A 21,894-nucleotide genomic window follows, 5' to 3' on the forward strand; every position below is an offset into this window, starting at 1 on the left:
TTTTTTTAGATGAGCCCTGGGAAGTATAAGTGATTTTGCCCAAGATCATTTCCTAAGTATTAGCATCTTAATTTCCTGATTCCATTCTAATATTTACTGAATCATACATGTATTCTTTTTAACTAATGTGGGAGGTTGATAAAGTGCCTTAAGACAGTAAGGTTTGAAAATGTTGGTTGATTGGATATAAAGATATAAACTTTGTGAATCTACTATATACATTCTTGCAGTTTCAAAGAAAATGAAAAAATAGTTATCAATAAGTTCAACTTGCCCCAATCTGACTGTTTCTGATAACAAGAACTGCACGGACAAGCAATTGATTAAATCAATACTTTTGCTTTTACTATACAAACTCATTATAAAGATATCTTAGGATTTTTATATATCAAATTAAAATCATTATGAGATAGTGATAACTTTTCATTATACATATTGTAATTGAAAACAGTATGATCATATAAGCTTTTTTGTTTTACCTTGAGAAAAATTTAAGACTGAAAAGAAGTACAGAGAAAAAAAGACCGTATTTTTTTCAACCATAATTTAAAAGTGTTACAATTTTGTCTTATTTATGTGACCAAATAAAAAAATGAAAGAATGGAAACAACACACACAATTTTTTTCTCTTTGACACCTACCATTTCCTTGGGCAGTCACTATTATGAGTTTGGAGGTCTGTCCTTCTAAATTTAAAAAATAAACAAATAGCTTTTGTAGACTTCTGGTCAAGATGGCGGCATAGGCAGGTATGGCTCGCCTCTTTGTACAACCACTTCACAGTTACAACTAAAATATAGAGCAGTCATCACTCAGAACCATCAGAAATTGAGTTGAATGGGAGCCTGACATTACAGAATTAAAGAAACCACATGCATCCAGGCTGGTAGGAGGAGTGCAGACATGGAATGGGCTGGTCCCACACCCACACATGGGTGGATAAAAATTCAGGAGGGATATCTGGGGAGTGAGGAGTCACAGCCCCACACCAGGCACCCCTGCCCAGGGTTCCAGTGCCAGGAAGATAAGTCCCTACAACTTCTGACCACAAAAACCAGCAGGGATTAAGTCGGTGGAAGAAACTTCTGGGGCCCCAAGCAGTTCCTCTTAAAAAGCCCACACATAGACTCACATATTCAGGTGCACTCCCTCTCAGCTCCAGCAGCCAGGTAGCAGCTGAAAAGGCACCAGGAGCATACTGGGAGAAACTGAAGTATCTGGCATTGAGACAAGCAGAAGCCATTGTCCTTTTTCTAAAACTTCCTCCTTCCCCCAGACCCACAGAGCCAAAAAGCTGGTGCTATATATGAGACTCCCATCAGCCTGGCTAACATCGTTTGATCCACTTCGGGTATTCCCAGATACCCTGCCCCAACCAAATAATGGTCCCAGCCAAGCTGCTTTTCCGTATGAATGGCTGGTCTTGGCTAATGCTTCACAACTCCCTAAATCCTATCAAATAGGCAACAGTTGGTCTCAGTAAGCCTCAGGCCCAGCACTGGCAGCAGCCAGCCTAGATTCAAAACTTGGCTTCACCTGGGAATTGCCAAACCCAGCACAAGTAGCAGCCATCTCAGATTGCATTATAGCTAAGGCAGGGTGGCCCAGGGCAAAACACAGGTAGGGATTGACCTTGGCCTGCATCACCCAGGAAACCCCAGGGCCAGCACACCCAGTGGACAGCTACAGACCATGTCAGAGTACCCCTACCCTACCCCTGCACAGCTGATTGTCCATGGAAGGCAAAGGCTGGTGTCAGTGGTCATAGCCAATCCTTGCAGCTGACTGGTTTGGGTAAATCCCTTCCATTGACCTGCCAACAGCAACCAAGGATCAACTGCAAGAGGAGGTTGTACTCAGGCCACACAGAGTGCACACCTAGAGTAACCAGGTTGGGTGATAGGGTAGATTGTGCCACAGGACCCTACAGGACAACCTACTACATGAGGCCACATTACCAAGACATGGAGTCAGAGCAGTTCTACCTAGTGCATAGAAACAAACACAGGGAAACTGCCAAAATTAGGAGACAAAGAAACATGGTCCAACTGAAAGAACAGATCAAAACTCCAGAAAAAGAACTAAATGAAATGAAGATAAGCAGTCTTATCAGATACAGAGTTCAAAACGCTGGTTATGACGATACTGAAGGCACTTAGTGAGCACCTCAGCAGTATAAAAAAGATGCAGTCAGAAACGAGGGATACACTAATTGAAATAAAGAGCAGTTTACAGGCAAACAACAGTAGACTGGGTGAAACTGGGAATGAAATCAACGATTTGGTACATAAGGCAGCAAAAAACAACCAATTAGAAGAAGAAGAGAAAAAATCCAACAAAATGAGGGTAGTATAAGAGCCTGTGGGACAACTTCAAGAAGTCCAACATTTGCATCATAGGGGTACCAGAAGGAGAAGAGAAGGAGCAAGCAAGTGTGGAACCACCTTGAAGTTGAATTGTGGCTCTGGGGACATGATCTCTTACAGCAAGATATGTTTGAATTTTGATTTTCATTTACTCTAATCAACTGCCTCACAGTGCTCTTGTTGGTAATATTTAGGCAGATTCTTCTGGTGGGTTGTCTGGGTATTTAATATCACCTGCAAATAACAATTTCTAGAATATATAATACTTTGTTTATTTACATCATTGATAGTAGTGGTGAAAATGGGCACTCTTTTCTTACATTTGACTCTAAGAACCAGTACTGGTAGTGTTTTTCTTTTGTTTTGTGATATGTAATTTTTATTCATTTAAAAAAGAAAGTCTTTATTCTTGCTTTATTAGTAGATTTTTATTAATGGATGTTGGATTTTATCAGTTGCCTTTTTAACATCTCACAATAAAACATGTATTTTATTAATGTTAGTAGACTTGCCTGTATTGTACCATCATTATATTTCTGGAAGAAACTCTACTCATATTTCATGTGTTATATAACCTTTTAATGTTTAAAATGTTAACTTTCAAAACTTTCTAATGTCTTAATGTTTTACATTTAATGTCTTAAAGTTAACTTTTTAATGTTAACTTTTAAAGTTAACCACTTGGTAATATTTTAATTGTGAATTTTTAGAACCACCTTTATGGGGCAGTGTAATTGTATTTTTTGTGCTTTGTTGAGTTTTGGTGGTGTTAGTTTATTGACTACTTCAGAAGAGCTGAGACTCCTCAATGCCCTGATACATTTAAAGAAGCTTAAGAATTGTCTGTTTCTTGAAGGGGTGTAAGATTTCTCCCTTAAACATGCAGAGCTTGGTTTTTGATGTTAGTTCCCTTGAATCTCATTACTGATTTAGTTCAGTTGTATCCTAACTACATTATTCCAGCTCTCAGGTTCACTATAGATTACTGTCAAACTTGTTTTTTGAAATACATCTTTCTTTGAAGAAGTATAGAGACACCAGACACTGTGCTAGGTAAAGATATCATTTTTGTCTCCCAAATCATCAGTTTTGACTCATAAATTATAGAACCAAAAGCAAACTCATTGGCTCAATTTTTTTTTCACATTCTGAACTCAGTGTTCATTTTTTTAAAATTTTATATGAATATCTGGCTATTGTGATCAACTTTCTATTCTTTAAATGCTCTTGAACTTCTTTTTTAAAAAATATTTATTTTTAGAGAGAGGGGATGGTAGGGAGAAAGGGAGAGAAACATTGATGCAAGAGAGAAACATTAATCATTTGCCTCTCGAATGTTTCCCGACCAGGGACTGAACCTGCAACCCAGGTATGTGCCCTTACTGGGAATTGAACTGGTGGCTTTTTGCTTTGCAGAATGACACCCAACTGAGTAACACCACTCAGGGCTGAACTTCTTTTTTTTGAATTCACAATTGGATAAACCTGTAATGGCATCCTGTATTTTTTTTTTTCATTTGTCATACTTGGTGTATCTTTATTTGTATATTTGTTGTATATCTGATTGCCCACTGTTGATTCTGTCTTCTTTTGGTAACATATCCTAATTTAATTTGGGGGAAGTACTTTCTTCCATATTCTTTAAAAAAATAAATTACTGAATAAAAATTCACATAGTATACAATTAACCATTTTAAAGTTAATAATTCAGTTGTATTTAGTACATTCACGATATTTTGCAACCACCATCTCAGTCTAGTTCTGTTAAGTGGTTTTTCTTTATCTTCCCTTCCCATCAACCCTGGCAACCACTGACTTTCTTTTTGTCTCCGTATTTACCAATTCTGGTCATTTCATATAAATAGAATCATACAATATGTGGCCTTTTGTGTCTGGCTTCTTTCACTTAATATTTACAAGGCTCAGTCTTGTAGCATACTTAAACTGATAAAATCATAATCTTAGAGTTGGATGGAATCTTACAGGACATCTAGGCCAACCACCCCTCCACAGTAGAAGATATACTTTTCTATGGTATATCTGCCATGTGATCATCAAGAATATAAATATTTTTTACAATACAGTGTCCTTTGAAATAAAGCAACTGATGAGAGAAAGAGAGTTAGAAACATCAATTGGTTGCCTCCTGCACTCACCTCAACTGGGGACCAGAGCCATAACCTAGGTATGTGCCCTGACCGGGCATCAAACCTGCAACATTTCATTGTACTGGGATCATGCTACAACCAACTAAGCCATCCAGACAGATTGGGGCAACCACTATTTTGAGTTAAGTCTTTTTATGAACATGTGTATTTTGGGGGGGTAAATTCCTAGGAGAGGAATTTTGAGTTATTGAGTAGGTATATGTTTATTTTGTAAGAAACTAACAGACATCTTTCTAAAGTGATTGTTTCTTTTTACACTCCCACAAAAATTTGTGAGTTCTGCCTGCCCTATATCCTTGATCACATTTGGTGTTGTCAGTCTTACTTGTTTCAGCCATACTTGTGAGTGTGTAATAGCTTGTCTTTGTGTTTATAAATTAGCACCTTTTTGATGAATAATGATGTTGAGTACTTTTTTGTTCTTATTGACCATTCATATATCTTTTGTGAAGTTTTATTAACATCTTTTGCCCATTTTAAAATTAGGTTGTCTTTTTATTATTGAGTTGTAGGAATTCCTTATGTGTCTTGGATGCCAGTCCTTTATATGTTTTGTATTTTGTCACAGAGGACTTAGTTTTTTAAGTACTTTTTAAAAGTAAATACTTACTGATGACTTGCCAGTTGCTGGATGACAACAATAAACAAATGATACAAAAACAGGCTTGCCCTTTTGGAGTCATTGTACTTCCTCAGTGTACGGCCACAGAGACCAGTACGAATGCTCTTTCAGTGATCCAAGAGATGATGGCTTGGAGCAGGGCATTAGCAATGGTGGGTGTGAGAACTGTTTGCATTCTTGTTATTTTTTGAAAGTAGGCTAATTGAATTTGGAGTATAAAAGAGGGAGGAATCAATGATAACTCCTAAATTTTTTTGCCAAAGGAACTAGAAGAGTAGAGTTACCACTAATTAACTATTTTAAAAATTATTTATTGATTTGAGAGAGAGAGAAACATTGATCTGTTGTGCCACCTATTTATGCATTCATTGGTTGACCCCTGTGTGTGCCCCAAGCAGGGATCAAAACAGGAACCCATGCACATCAGGACAATGCTCCAACCAAGGGAGCTACCTGGACAGGGCTGAGTTACTATTTATTCAAATGAGGAAGTCTATATAAGAACAGGTTTGGGAGGAGAGGTGGTACTATTAGATTAGGAATTAGATTTTGAGTATGTTGAGTTTGAGATGCTTATTAGATAGCTACGTGGAGAGATCAGGTGGGCAATTGTATATATGAGTTTGGACTTCAGAGAAGAGGTCTGGGTTGAAGATAAAAATTTGGGAATAATCAGCATGTAGAACTCAGTGTTATATTGACTATAGGACCAGAATGAATTTTTAAAATAAGATTTTTATTTTGGGATAATTTTAGGTTTACATAAAAGTTGCAAAGATAGTACAGAATTCCCAAATGATCTTCATCCATTTTTCCCTACTACTATTTTATGTAACCATGGTACATTACTGTTAACTAGTCTGGACTTTATTTGAAATCATTAATTATAAGATGGAAGTTTAAAAACATTTTATGAATTATCCATATAAGGTTTTGACTGCTTTTTCTTCTTTCTTTACAGAACTAATGGCTAAAGAGTAAATCAACATGGCAACTATGGTTCCACCGGTAAAGTTGAAATGGCTTGAACACCTCAATAGTTCTTGGATTACAGAGGACAGTGAATCTATTGCTACAAGAGAGGGGGTTGCTGTTCTATATTCCAAACTGGTCAGTAATAAGGAAGTAGTACCTTTGCCCCAACAAGTTTTATGCCTCAAAGGACCACAGCTGCCAGACTTTGAACGTGAGTCTCTTTCAAGTGATGAACAGGACCACTATTTGGATGCCCTTCTTAGTAGCCAGCTAGCACTAGCGAAGATGGTATGTTCAGATTCCCCATTTGCTGGGGCACTTCGAAAACGACTGCTTGTACTCCAGCGTGTCTTTTATGCACTTTCTAATAAATACCACGACAAAGGCAAAGTGAAACAGCAGCAACATTCTCCGGAGAGCAGCTCTGGTTCAGCAGATGTCCATTCTGTTAGTGAACGTCCCCGGTCAAGCACTGATGCACTTATAGAAATGGGTGTTCGAACTGGTCTAAGTTTATTGTTTGCACTTCTAAGACAAAGTTGGATGATGCCTGTGTCAGGACCCGGTCTCAGTCTTTGCAACGATGTTATTCATACTGCAATTGAAGTTGTGAGCTCTTTACCACCATTATCTTTAGCAAATGAAAGCAAGATTCCTCCTATGGGCTTGGACTGCTTATCACAAGTAACAACATTTCTTAAAGGAGTAACTATTCCCAATTCTGGGGCAGACACTTTAGGTCGTAGATTAGCGTCTGAGTTGCTGCTTGGTTTAGCAGCTCAGCGAGGATCTTTGAGATATCTTCTTGAATGGATAGAAATGGCTTTAGGGGCTTCAGCAGTTGTAAATTCCCTGGAGAAAAACAAATTACTGTCAAGCCAGGAAGGAATGATCAGCTTTGACTGCTTTATGACAATATTGATGCAGATGAGGCGTTCTTTGGTATGTATTATAAATCTCAACTTAAAAATTTTTATCAACAATTTTGGGAAAAGTCAACCAAGCCTTTAATGAATCTGTGGTAATAGTGAATGATTTGAAAGTTTGGGTGATTGTGAGGTTACTTAAATATTTTATATACTTTGATTGAAGAAACTTTTATACAAGTTGATGTGAATATGTAATTCAAGGACAGGCTGGTTGGTACAGTTAAGACCATTGGATCAGGAGTCAGAATTGTAGTTTTAGTTTTATGGCTTTTTATGTGAACTTGGGAAATTCATCTGACTTTTCTAAAAATTGTAATAAACTCATGTAAAGTGAGTGTGGAGGTCTTTTGGAAAAAACCCTCTAATTTTATCCTTCTCACTTTTTTTATTAAGCATTGTGCTAAGCGTTATTGTAGGCCGTAGGGATATAACCTAGTAAGGGAATCAGACAATAAATATATAATTTCAGGTAGTAAGAAGACTAGGTACTAAAACTAGGGAAAGGGAGCCTATCGTATAAAACTGTAGGGTCAGGGCAGACAGAGTGGAGAGGGGAAAGGTGTGCTGTTAATGTGGGTAAGGAAGGACTCCAAACTGTGACGGTTGAGCAGAGACCTGAATGAAGGAGAGTGATAAGCAAATAAGTAAAGATCTGTGGAAAAAGTATTGTTCCTGGAGGAAATTAATTGCTTGATTGTCATTAAGGAACTAATCTTGGGTACCCATATTAAAGAACAAACAATAATTATGCTGTAGAATGATCAGTTTCAAGAATTTTTAAGACTGAAATGTAATGTCTTTGTGAAAACCAAGAATAAAAATTCAGTTAAGAACACATATTTAGCCCTGACCAGATGGCTCAGTTGGGTTGGAGTGGATTTGATTCCTGGTCAACATAAGTAGGTTGCAGGTTGCCCAGTCAGGGTGCATATGGGAGGCAAGTGATTGATGGTACTATCTCACATTGATGTTTCTCCCTCTCTCTCTCCCTTCCTCTCATTAGCAAAGATATCCTTGGGTGGGGATTTTTTTTTGGGGGGGGGGAATTAAAAAATAAAACAACGGAATACAAATTTATAATATGAAGACTGAAACATTTAAAAACTGAATTAATTCCATTTGGGTTACAGTGATTGGTTTCATTGGTATTCTTTATTATCAAATATCAATGAACAAAATTAGTTAAAATAACTAAATATGCCTCTTATAAATTATGTATGTATGTTTCAAGACCCCCTCCCCCCTGCAAACAAGTAGAAAGCTCTTGGATTAACAGGAATATTTCATAAAAATAAGTATGTTGAATATATTTTAAAACAAGGGCATTTAATTTTCACCTGTTTTACATTGCATGGTAAATACAGAAGTCATTTTTTACAAAACACTTTATTGTAAATAAGTACTTGGAGATTTTGGGTCATAAGATCTTTGAAAATTCAAATTTCTTAATATTAAATAAAATTAAGAAAAGCATACAGTGCTTTTGTTCAGTATATGGAATGTTGGCAGGGCCCTGTGATCTTCACTTGAAGTAGAACCAGAGAGCTGGAGATGCAATGATCCAAGTAAGAAAGGTTTGAGGGAACAGCTATTAGAAGCAGTTAGGTCCCTTTCTGTTTTCGTACTCAATATTTAAACCCACTTTCTTGCACATCTATTTTTCTAATTTTATTTTATGATCTTAGTATTTTCTGGTAACATTCTCTAAATTTACACTGCTTTCAAATAAGTAGTGCCACTTAATGACCTGAAATAATGTATCTATTCATGGTCATGTGTTAGTATTTATGGGGGAGTGGTTTAAGTCTTCATTTTACAGTCTATGTATTTTGCATTGCCTTGTTACAAAGAAAATATGTTAATGATCGCGCAATCTAGTTATGATTATGTGATTGCTCATGGTGTATTTTCCGTCATAAACAAAATACTAATACCCTAATTAGAGGCTTCTTTCTCACCTTACCCTCTAAGGCATTATCTTACAGTATTACACCTTATTGGGAAGAAGGTGCCCCAGGAAACTAGTGCTTTCCTTAGTATCTGTTTAAGCCTCATTGTCTTTTAGCATTTTGGAAATAGGTTTGTATGTGTATTTGGCTATGAGATTAAATGGGTCTATAAGCTTAAGAAATATTTATGGAATATATCTTTACCTACCTAAATAATATGTTTTAATCTTCATTTAATTAACCTATAGTAAGCCATTGCATTGCTTTTTTTGTGTCTTTTATTAACTGCTCCCCAATACTTGCAGTTAGGGAAGAGGAGAGCTAACTTTTTTGTGTGCCTAGTACACCTACCTGGTGGTTTATATGCACTCTCTCATTCAATTATCTTGTTAATCTGTAAGGTGGATATTATTTTTGCCTATCTTAAGGATGAAGAAACTGGCAGTTATCCAGAGTTATACATCTTTTTGACAGAAGAACTAGAAGTATAATGTGTACTTTTGATTAAGTACTTAGGGAAGGGCCAGGTACAGTGTTAACTAATTTCTCCAACACTGAATCTGTCTGTAAAGCCCTAGTTTTTTTCTGCCCCCTGTGCATGTTAAATTGTTTTTTCCCCCCAAGAAGGTGTACCTTAAAGTAGGTTGAAAATATAATAAACTTATTCTATTTCTGGATGCTTAGTTTCTCTCCACTTGGCCTCTTTCATTCCTGGACAAAAAATGTCAAATATACCTATTCAGAAAGGGCCTCCCTCCCTACCCTCCAACCCTGTACCCTACAAAATAGCTCCCTGTTAGGACAAGGACACCCTAAAAAACTAGATTGCTTTCCTCAGAATTCTGGATCTATTTTGGGGAAGAATTTTGAGTGTTTGTTTGATTTAGTTCAGCTCTCTCAAAGTCACCACAGGCCAGCATTAGACTGAATTTAATTAAATCTAAGATTGATTTTAGGGGGAAAAACAGCTATTTAATTGAATTTTATATTTAATATTCCTTTCTTGTATAGTAAGCAATAGAGTCTGATGCTCTTGGTCTCCAGAGTCCGTGTTTGTTAACATTTTACAGTAGTGTTTGAGAACTCAGAAAATACCTAGAACCTGTCCTGGTGCACTGGACCACTACCTAACCTGATCATCTCTGTCTTAAGTTTCTCTACCCCTTGAACAACTGGCATAAAACTTATCCCCAACCAGAAGTTAGGGAGAGAGAGATAAAACCATCAAATGAGTACTTGGCATAAGGACTAACAAAAATAAGTTTAATCCGTAAATTGTACTTGTATGATTTTTAAATTCTGCAACCCACACGTGTGATAATTGTGTTTGAGTGGGAGTGCACAAGATACTCATTAACTTATATTTAAATAAAGAGCAGAGAAATAATGTTAGTGTACATCTTTGAGTTCTAAAAAATAAACTACAATAAAAACATTGACATTTAATGTCACTAGGTGTTTACTAAGCACTGTGTGCCAAATATTGTGAGGCACTGGGTTAAAAAGGCGACTAAGCTTTGTTGTGTCCATGCCCTTAGCCAGCTCACAGTTTTAAGGAAAGAGAGATGCATGGACATTTCAAATTAATGATGATGGGTTGTAGTAGTAGAGGTTTGTACAGGGAGGAGGTGGTAGGACACAGGAGGAGGCCTGGAGGGGACGGGAAGAAATTGCCTTTTGGAGGAAGGACCCTTGAGCTTAGTTGAAAAGTAGGATGAGTTTGCCTACAAATATGTTGTGTGTCAGTGAGAGGTACTGGAGAATTTTTTAGATGAGAGGACCAGAATTCACAAAGTGACTGAGGTGCAGAAGAGCAAGCCCTGGTTGTATGGGGTGGAATGGGATGTGGTAAAGCTGCCAAGACTTGATCCTGTGGGCACTGGGGAGTCATTGAAGCAATTTTAAGTAGAGTAAAACCAGAGAGCAAGAACATAAATGTACTCCACCCAGCCTGATATTCTTGTCTGAATATCTTAAAAGAAAAAATTTGAAAAAATAAAAGATATTACATTATTTTCAGCTGTAGGTATTTAAGAGGAAAGTAATTAAATGAAGATCCAAAAAACCTCTGATTTGTTATTTGAATTTCTACTTTATCTCTGCACTGTTGAACTTCCTATGATATGTTAATAATGCATAGTTATACATTTAATGTGCTATATTTTTCAAAATTTAATTTTTAAAAAAATGTCTAGGTATAGTATGTTTACAAAACACATTAAGAATTCAGTATAAAATGGGTTTTAGAGTTTTTTAAATATTTTCTTTACTTTTTTAAATAGAATTTATTGGGGTGACGCTGGCTAACAAAATTATAAAGGTTTCAGGTGCACAGTTCTATAACACATTATTTGTGTACACTGTATTGTGTGTTCACCACCCCAAGTCTAGAGATTTTGTTAATCCTACTTGAGTGGGACTAGTCTCTCTCTCAAATATTGACATTTTTGGAAGAACAGAAAATAGTGGCAGTCACGGCCATCAGTGTTTGAAAGATATTTTATTGGTTTCCTTTTTAAAAATTTTTAGATTTGGCAAGAATTTATTGAAGACGCCTTATATTCTCTATTTTTTTCTCAGTGTACATGATGCAAAATGCAATTACTGCAACCAGTTTTGACTACTTACTATATATTAGGAACTGTGTTAAGAATGTTTTATTATACATAGTTTTAGTTAATCCTCCAGACAGCCCTAAATAATATAGGCATTGTTTCTGTCTAGGGATAAGGGATCTCATCCTTCAGTCACACAGCCAGTACTGTAGAAAGGCATAGGAAAGGGATTATGATGATTTTAGTGACAGCTCCTAGAAAGGTACAACAGATAGTAGCTCATCTGCTGTTGGTGCGGTGATCACTAGAAGTGGCCTTTAAATAATGGAGCCAAAAATTACAATTGCGTTTTTACCATTTATGCAATTTGGAGAGGCTGTGCCCAAGCGTATTCGCTGATATAACACCTTGTATGTCTCAGAACTAGTTAATTTTGAACACTCAGCTTCTGGTATGATTCCAGACCTACAAGTGGCTCTCTAAAGCCTTACTACTCAAAATGTGAGCCCCAGACAGCAGCATGGGCATCACCTGGGGGCTTGTAAAGAAATGCATAGTCTCAGGCCCCCATCTGTATTTACTGAATCAGCATCTATATTTTAACAAGATTTCTAGATAATTCATGTCTGTTTTAAAATTTGAGAAGCACCACCTAAACAATTAAAGAGAAAAATTGTTTGGGCAGCAACAGGTTAGTACCTGGTGACCCAGTGATAATTAGCCAACATGTTAATATTTTTCATTATTTAGGAATTGTGTTGATTGAAATAGTTTGAATTGATAAAATCATAATCTCAGAATTGAATGGGACCCTATAGGGTGCCTATGTCAACCATCATTCCACAGTAGAGGATGTATACTTTTCTATGATATGTATGTCATGTTACACATCTGTTTGTATTATAAAAATATAAATATAAAAATGTAAATTTTATTATACAGTATCCTTTGAAATAAAGCCACTGATGAAAATTTCACAATTATAAAATTGACAAACTAGAGAAAGAACTTGACATTAGTGATCTAAAGATTTAAGAATATGGGAATTTGAAGGAACAATGAAGATCAAGTTCACTTTCTGGTTTATCATTTTTCAATGAGAGAATGATTTCTGGTCATAGCCGTTGGACCATACTGTGGAGAGTAGACATTTAGTCCCAGAAAGGTACTATGATTCCTCAGCTGTACTAGGAAAAAGATGCTTTGTTGCTAGTGTAGTCAGAGAGCTACATGAACTGACTTGTAGGATCTTGGTTGTGCCAAAACTAAAGAGGAAGGGCCAGACTTTCTGTTCTACTTAGGGTCATCACTCAAGTCGGGTATGTTCTACTTGATGGGCAAGGCAGCCTCAGGGGAAAATAATATTTCCTGGGGCCCCCATTTACTGGATGTTGGCCACTCTCAAAGAATATGTAATTGGCAAAATTCTGCCTTCTTGACTGTTTCTGGGGCAGGCCATGTGACCCTTAGAACAAATCAGTCTTTAATAAGGTCATCAGTGAAGGATCGGCACTTTAGTGTTTCATGCTACAGACACATCTTTCATAACATGTAAAAGTTGGTTTCATGACCTAATGCTCGGATTTGATCTTAATGCATGTAATCATATAAACAGTTTCTCAAATGTTTTTATGGATTATTTAAGTGATTTTAATACATATATCTCTCTTCTTTCCTACAATGTTTTAATTATAGGGTTCATCTGCTGATCGGAGTCAGTGGAGGGAACCAACAAGAACCTCTGATGGCTTGTGCTCACTCTATGAGGCAGCTTTATGTCTCTTTGAAGAGGTATGTGATAGTCATGGCTTTTACATTGAAAATTACTTTGTGTTAAAATGCTGTAGCATGTATTTATCCATTAAAACTAATCTGTTCAACCACTGAAAAGGATGCAAAAGAGAGGGACATCAGTGATTGTCCATGGAAAGAGGAGCTGGAGTGCCTGGCACCAGGGATGGGGGATGTAGTTTTCAGAGTATACCTTTTTATTCATTTTGAGTTTTATATCATGTGAAGGTAACTCTTAATTTTTTTTAAAAAAAATTAAGTACAACAGTTATAGAAAGACATATAAACAAACATATGATTTAATGAAGTATCATTTAAAAAATCCTTCTAATCTGTACGCAGGTAAAGAAATAAAACTTTATTCTTTCCTAACCCTTTTCCTCTTCACATAAGTATCCACTATCCTGAATTTTAGAGTAGAGATGCTCCTCATCTTATGATGGGGTTATGTCCAATTGTAAGTTTAAAATATTGTTTAGTCAAAAATGCATTTAATACAGCTAACCTATCAAATGTCATAGCTTAGATGAGCCTACCTTAAACATGCTCAGAACAGTTACATTAGCCTACAGTTGTGCAAAATCATCTAACACAAAGCTTATTTTATAATAAAGTATTGAATATCATGTAGTTTATTTTGCATATCACTTTTGTACCATCTTAAAGTCAAAAGGTTTTAAGTCAAGCCTTAAAAGTTAAGCATTGTAAGTTGGGGACAGTCTGTAACAGTTTTTTGCATTGCTCATTAAAAAAAAAGTCTTAATTTTTTAAAATCTATTGGGCCCCTCCATTTTTTTTTTCTTTTTCTTTTTCTGAACAATGTATTTGTTCAGAAACCTGGGCTGTAGACTTTACCGCAATCTGGATTTTGCTGATTGATTTCCATAATCGAGTTCAGTGTGTCCTGTGTATTTCCTGCAAATTGGCAGGTGGATCCAGAGGCTTGATCAATCTCAGGTTTGGTGACTTTGGCAAGACCATGCATACATGGTGCTATGATCTTCCATCTGGTTCAGTATGGTTGTCTCTGTTTTTGTGGTATTAGCAGCCCTGGATGATTACAAGACTGGATCTGTTAATTAATTTGTAGTTGTTTGCAAAATGGTGATATTCTATCATTCCCCTTTCATTTACTAATTAGAATGTTTTTATAAAGAGATGATTCCTTTATTGGCTATTTAGTACTTATGCTACAGGTCATATAAAAAAAGGCAGAATAAATGCTTGATTTTCCCCACCTGATTTTTTAAAATTGCTTTGAGAGAGAGAAAGAGAGAGAGAGATCGTCTTGATGTTAAACTTTTTTATGCATTCATTGGTTTTCATTGGTTTATTTTTGTATGTGCCCTGACCAGGGATCAAACCTACTGCCTTGGCGTATTCGAACGATGCTCTTACCAACTGAGCAACCCAGCCAGGGCCCCTCCTGATTTTTTTTAGACACTGATTTTTATTTTACTAGGTCTCAGTTTCCTTTCATCCTCTGAACTTGGCTAATTGATTTCATTTGAAAAACATCATTATAAACTGATAGATTTAAACCTATTTCATTTTCAACCCCTTGAATTATTATCTGTAGTCATGCTCATATTGTTTCATTTTTGACCTCTTTCCCTGTATTGTTTTTGTGTAATGTAAAAAAAAAAAAAAAAAAAGTGGTTTCTCAGTGTGTTCCCCTCCCCAACTGTTATCTTGACCTTTTCTGTCTTTCCTCTCTGTTGTCTATATTCTGCTCAATTTTTATTTCCCTCCCAGTAGTTTCTCCTCAGTGTGGGTGCTCCGACCTGTAAAGGAGTCCTAGCTTATCAATCTCAAGAGTACACAAGAGCTAGATTGCTCTAACTTCTTTTAAACTTCTCTTCATGGACCCCTTGTATTTACCTGCCATCAGAGAGGGTACAGCTCTTCCCAGTTGTAGCTGCTGTTCTTAACTTGCTTCACTGTTCTTTCTAGTGAGTACCTGGCTGGTTTTGTTTTTTCCTTTTCTGAGGTCTGTCAGACACTCTATTGCTTCTTCCTGTACAGATGTCATTGCTATGCAGATTTTGTGTTTGGTGGTGGTTTTTCTGCACCTGCTTATGCTTTGGAGTTATTGGAGCTTTCCTAGTTGTCTAGTTTTGTTTTGAATGCTAAGCATGGGTTTAAAGTTTCCTTCTAGTAACTGTGTAGTAATTCAAATGTTTAGAAAACTATGTTGCTCCTGCTATCCTACCCACCTCCCAGTTGTTTTTAAAAAAAATGCATTTCTAAACTCTGTGAGTAGGTTTTTTTCCTGCCTCCCTCCTTTTCTTGGGGTGAGGGCTATGATTTTTCTTATAAGCTGTATCATAGTAGGTCTTTAGATGAAAAATTCTAAACTGCTTGGACCCACCATCCTCCTTTGTCTCCAGCAAAAGTTCAGACCTTTTATTAGGGGTTATCAGCACCCCCCCTTATTGCATATTCTGTGTATGTTCAAAACTGTTCTCATGTTCATGGGAAAATTTTTGTCTAACACACACATTATTGTATTGTGGATACTATTTAGAGATTCTGACTAAAATAACTCTATCTCTTATATTTAATGGGCTGGTAATCAAATATATTGACTATTGAAGATTCTTTTATTTGATTCAGCAAAAACACTAAAAGGCACACAACATATTGATAACAGCTATAGTCAGAGTTAATATCTGTGTTTTATGGAGTTCATACAAGTCAATAAAAAAATTCATTAAGCCCTAATAAATAAATAAATAGAAGTTAGTGGTAAACAAATAGATGGAAAAACTTTAGTTCTGTTGATAATAAGGAAATATGAATTTGAAATAATGCATTGTTTTTTTACACTTCAGTTTCCAAGAAAATTAAAAGCACAACACTTATTATTGGTATGGATACAGTGAGAACTTGTACTCTCTTTTCAGTCTGTTTCTTGGTTAGAGTAACTGGGATGCCCACCCTGGGTCCTGTGCTTTTGGTAGGGTTGGTGGAGCTCAGAGGAGAAGCCTGAATTTTTAAAAAGCATTATGAATGGCAACGGAATTTACCATCATATTCAACAGAAATGACAAGCTGTGATTTTTATTTTATTTTATATATGTATATATGTGTGACTATAAATTGCTTTGGATCTTTACTGTTTTTAGAATAGCCCTCTTGTACATTGCTGGTAATATAATAATGTTGTAGCACCACTTTGGAAAGCAATTTGGTATAGTATGTTTCAAGAATATATGATTGTTATCATTTTTTTAAATGTATAGTAGTCCCATTTCTGAGTTTTCTCTAGGTCTACTAAGGAATAAAAAATATAGTAACAAATATATTCTTAAAAATGGCTTATATTACAAATAAGCAGAAAGAATCTAAATGTCCTGTTAAAAGAACATAGTTAAATAAATTATGATTTTTACATTAGAAGGAATAATATCAATTTAACAGATAGGTAGTTGTGTGGAAACTTTTGCATAAGTCTTTTGTATCATTTTTTTAAAGTATATTTTATTGATTATGCTATTACAGTTGTCCCTATTTTCTTTTCCCTTTACCCCCCTCCACCCGGTACCCCTCTTCCCTCTAGCAGTTCCCCCTCTTAGTTCATTGTTCATGGGTTGTGCATGTTAGTTCTGTGGTTTCTCCATTTCCTATACTATTCTTTCTTCTTTTTTAAGGTTTTATTTATTTTTAGAGAGAGTGGAAGGGAGGGAGAAAGAGAGAGAGAGAGAGCACAATGTGTGGTTGCTTCTCGTGTGCCCCCTACTGAGGACTTGGCCTGCAACCCAGGCATGTGTCCTAACTGGGAGTCGAACTGGTGACCCTTTGGTTTGCAGGCTGGCACTCAATCAGCTGAGCTACACCACCCAGGGCTCCTATACTATTCTTATCATTCCCTTGTCTATTTTGTACCTACCAATTATGCTTCTTAATCCCTGTACCTTTTCCCCTTTTTTCCCCCTTCCCACCTCCACCCCCTCTACCCCCGCTGATAACCTTCCGTGTGATCTCCATTTCTATGATTCTGTTCCTGTTCTAGTTGTTTGTTTAGTTTGTATTTGTTTTTTTGGTTTTAGATTCAGTTGTTGATAGTTGTGAGTTTGTTGTCATTTTACTGTTCATAGAGTTGATCTTTTTCTTAGATAAGTCCTTTTGACATTTCATATAATAAGGGCTTGGTGATGATGACCTCCTTTAACTTTAACTTTACCTTGCCTGGGAAGCACTTTATCTGCCCTTCCATTCTAAATGATAGCTTTGCTGGATAGAGTGATCTTGGTTGTAGGTCCTTGTTTTTCATCACTCTGTATACTTCTTGCTAGTCTCTTCTTGCCTGCAAAGTTTCTTTTGAGAAATCAGCTGTCGGTCTTATGGGAACTCATTTGTAGGTAACTCTCTCCTTTTCTCTTGCTGCTTTTAAGATTCTTTATCTTTAATCTTTGGCATTTTAATTATGATAAGTCTTGGCATGGCCCCCTTTGGGTCCAACTTGTTTGGATCTCTGTGTTCTTCCTGGACTTGTATGTCTATTTCCTTCACCAAATTAGGAAAATTTTCTTTCATTATTTTTTCAATTAAGTTTTCAATTTCTTCCTCTTCCTTTTCTCCTTCTGACATCCCTATAACTCAGATGTTGGCACTTTTGGAGGTGTCCCAGAGTCTTATTCTCTCCTTGTTTTTTTGTTTTGTTTTTTGAGTTCTTATTTCTTAATTCTGTTCTGATTGACTGTTTATTTCCTCCTTATGTTCCAAATCATTGATTTGAACCCTGGCTTCCTTCCCTTCACTGTTAGTTCTCAGTGGAATTTTCTTTATTTCACTTAGTATAACCTTAATGTCTTCTCTTATACATTGCCATACTCAGTGAGTCCTCTGAGCATCCTTATCAACAGTGTTTTGAACTCTGCATCTGATAAATTGGCTATCTCTGTGTTGTTTAGTTCTTTTTCTGGAGTTCTGACCTGTGCTTTCACTTAGGCCTTATTTCTTTGTCTCTTCAATTTGTCAGCATCCCTGTGTTTGTTCTGTGTATTAGGTAGAGCTGCTTTGATTCCCTGTCTTGGCATAACTATTACATAGTAAGGGGCAGAGCCTTATGTAAATGCTGGGGCGGGGCCACCTGCTTCACCACTTTGTGGTGCTGTATGTGGAGGAGGAGTCGGAGAGGGAACAGTGCTGCTTGCTTAGCTCTCACCCAGTTTCCAGTCACTTCCTCCACTTCCAATATGAGACTCATTACTTTCTAGTTGCTGCCCTGGTGCTGAATCCTGGGTGGGTGGGTTTGCATATGCTCTAGGACCATGTGGGTCATTTAAACAGACTCTCCTGAGAGACCAGTAGTTTCTTCCGCTGCCCCAGACCCCACTTGTTTTTACAGCCAGAAGTTATGAGGCTTTATTTTCCCGGCACTGGAACCTGGGCCTGGAGCTGGGATGGCTCGCTTCCCAGGTGTCCTTCCTGGTTTTTATCCACCACACGTGAATGTGGGACTACCATTCTGCTGCCTCCATTGCCACACCACGTCCTCTCCACCCCACCTCTCCATCTCTGCCCCTCCTACCCATCTGGATGAATATTCTTTAAATCCTTGGTTGTCGGACTTCCGTACAGTTCAATTTTCTGGCAGTTCTGGTTGTTTTTTTGTTTTGAAGTTATGATTCTTCTTACAGCTGTGTGAGGAGGTGAAGTGTATCTACCTACATCTCCATCTTGGATGATGTATCATCACTATTTATAACCTATTTGATAGAGGACATGTAAAAAAGATAACATTTATTGTATTATGTTGAGATTATCAATGGTGTTTTTTCTATTTTGTTTAGCTTTGTTTTCTGTAATGCTGTTTAATGCATCAATAAAATTTTTAGTTAAAAAGGCATGCTTGTGTATCTTCATCTCCCCATTTTGGCCATCTTTATTTGTATCTTTTGGTGATTTATTCAATGGTAATATATAATCTAGCCATTTGTTTTTAAGACTGGATATGTTCTTAAGTTACTTGAGCAGTTGAGAGTTTTAGAAGTAGGAAAGTCAACAGTAATTTCAGAATATTTATTAAAATGTTTACTTTAAAAATGTCTTGACAATTTATTCTTTGTTTTTAATTTTAATAGGTTTGCAGAATGGCTTCTGATTACTCGAGAACATGTGCTAGCCCAGATAGCATTCAGACTGGTGATGCACCAATTGTCTCGGAAACCTGTGAGGTTTATGTTTGGGGAAGCAATAGCAGCCATCAGTTGGTAGAAGGCACACAGGAGAAAATATTACAACCCAAGCTGGCTCCCAGTTTCTCTGATGCTCAGACTGTGAGTTCTCTGCATACCTTACAAATTGGTAGATGACAGGGTTTGCTTTAAATAATGATAAGAGTGTTTTTTAAATGAGTAAAGATTTTGATTGTTTCTTATCTGTATTGTTTCTATATCATACTGTGTCAGTTTTTTCATTTTAATAGAAAAAAATATTTTTAGTCCCCTGTTCCCCGAACATTGTTTCCAAGTTTAAAAAAATTAAATTGGATCTGGATTTTTAGAAGAATTATGAATAGCAACATGTTTACTATTATATTCAACACAAATGGTAAATAAGACTAAATAAAAACTGGAATTTTCCCTTTGCCAGATTGGCATTTTGTTTTCCTATTATGTTCACTTTTTTACATTTTTAACTACCTTTTAGCCAAGCTAGAACTTTCTATTTTAGTATTATTTTCATTAAAACATATTTTTAAGTGAATTTGGAATATAATATTGTCCTTGCCATAATGGACTAAAGAATGTATAGGAAAATTTTATTTCTTGCCCTTCAATTATAAGAGGAGGTTAAAACATTTTACTTTGTTTCATTGAACCATGATTGGGTAAATAACCTGGAAAGATAAAATACACATTAATTAGAGCTCCACCATAAAGTCAACATGAAAAGGCAATTAGTAGTATTCTTAATCTTCTATTTACTTTTTAATCTCTATGAAGATTCATGTCCCAGTTGGCTTTAAAAGACTCCTTTTAAGCCTCTTTGGTAAAACCAGCCTTAAATATTATACTTTGTTTCCAGCAGAAGCATTATGTATTTGCAATTCTGTTTGTTTGCTTATAGATTGAAGCTGGACAATACTGCACTTTTGTCATCTCTACGGATGGTTCTGTCAGAGCTTGCGGTAAAGGCAGCTATGGGAGACTGGGCCTTGGAGATTCTAATAATCAGTCTACTTTAAAAAAGTTAACATTTGAGCCTCACAGGTCCATTAAAAAGGTTTCGTCTTCCAAGGGATCTGATGGTCACACTTTAGCTTTTACGACAGAAGGCGAAGTCTTCAGTTGGGGAGATGGTGATTATGGGAAACTGGGACATGGAAATAGTTCAACACAGAAATATCCCAAGCTTATTCAGGGTCCTCTTCAAGGAAAGGTATGTACTTTATTTTTGAATTTAAAAACACTAATTAGATGTACTGGTGTTGTAATTGATAGTATCTTTCAGATTTCGATGTGTTCTTTCTGAAATTGCCCTCCCTCAAACCAGTTTGGCTCATTTTTTGTATAGCTCTTTCATGGTTTATAAAACATTTTTATATACATTATTTAATTTTAATTCTTATAATAACCTTATTAAGGTAGTTATTTTCTCATTTCACCAGTAAGGAAACTGAGAGTCATCCATTCAACAAATAATTATTTAGTACCTTCCAAATTCCAGACAGTGTTTTAGGCAAAACTGAACAAAACAGACACAATCATTGCTCTCATGGAGCTTTCATCTGTGAGATAAGGATATTAAGTAAACAAACATAAAGTAGTTTTAAATAATGGTAAAGAATAAATTGAGTAATGTAATAGATACTAACTTGGGCAAGGTGTGATATTAGATAAAGAGGTTAGAGTTCTCTTGGAGGAAGTGGAACTTTAACAGAAACTTCTATGAGGCAGTTAAAATGGTTAAGTAATTTGCCCAAGGTCACATGCAAATAATGGTTACCATTAAAAACTAAATCTAGATAGCCCCTTATTTCTATTTTACCTCTTTTTAAAGAAGTTAAGGTATTTTCCTAACCGTATATGCAAGTATATAGGTTCCTCCATTTTAAGATTTTATTCTTTCCCTGGAAGTTTTCTCACTTAGAAATCTTTTTTTTTTTTTATTTTTTTATTGTTCAAATAAACACTTTTGTCTCCACTTTCCCGCCACCACTTTCCCCTGCCCCACCCACCCCCACCTCCCACCCTCAATCTTTCCCCACTTTGGCTCTGTCCATGTCACATAGATATCTTTTAGTGTTTAAATTTTAATTTTATATCTGAATTACAAGTGGGGCACTTTTCCTTCATGGAAGTTTGTTTGATAAGGTTGGCTAATCAGATGAATTTTACTTTATTGTAGCTTTCTTTTAACTTAGACATTAACCCCCAAGTAGTGAACTTTGGAACATTTTACTTGACAGCATTAGGGGATACTTGATAAGATCTTGAATTTGGGGCTCTGAAGAACTTCAGATAAACACTATTTGAAGTTATATTTTCCTAGTTTTTGTAGCACCTCCTTTTATTAGTTATTAGTGTAG

The 21,894-nt window shown here is 36.2% G+C and overlaps 1 protein-coding gene across 4 annotated transcripts in view; it reads left to right on the forward strand.

Moving 5' to 3' along the window:
- The window catches only part of HERC1 (HECT and RLD domain containing E3 ubiquitin protein ligase family member 1), a 183,337-nt gene that overhangs the window by 33,286 nt on the left and 128,157 nt on the right, over nucleotides 1–21,894 (forward strand). For all 4 annotated transcript variants that reach the window (XM_054565299.1, XM_054565301.1, XM_054565302.1 and 1 more), the window contains exons 2-5: nucleotides 6,118–7,073; nucleotides 13,260–13,355; nucleotides 19,445–19,639; nucleotides 20,433–20,744. In XM_054565299.1, the coding sequence (XP_054421274.1) occupies nucleotides 6,144–7,073; nucleotides 13,260–13,355; nucleotides 19,445–19,639; nucleotides 20,433–20,744 (1,533 nt within the window). In that variant the 5' untranslated portion in view covers nucleotides 6,118–6,143. The remainder of the gene's footprint in view (nucleotides 1–6,117; nucleotides 7,074–13,259; nucleotides 13,356–19,444; nucleotides 19,640–20,432; nucleotides 20,745–21,894) is intronic.

The sequence above is a fragment of the Pteronotus mesoamericanus genome, unplaced genomic scaffold, assembly GCF_021234165.1.
Source record: "Pteronotus mesoamericanus isolate MK-2021 breed Mesoamerican mustached bat unplaced genomic scaffold, CSHL_Meso_final contig_164, whole genome shotgun sequence".
Classification (NCBI taxonomy): domain Eukaryota; kingdom Metazoa; phylum Chordata; class Mammalia; order Chiroptera; family Mormoopidae; genus Pteronotus; species Pteronotus mesoamericanus.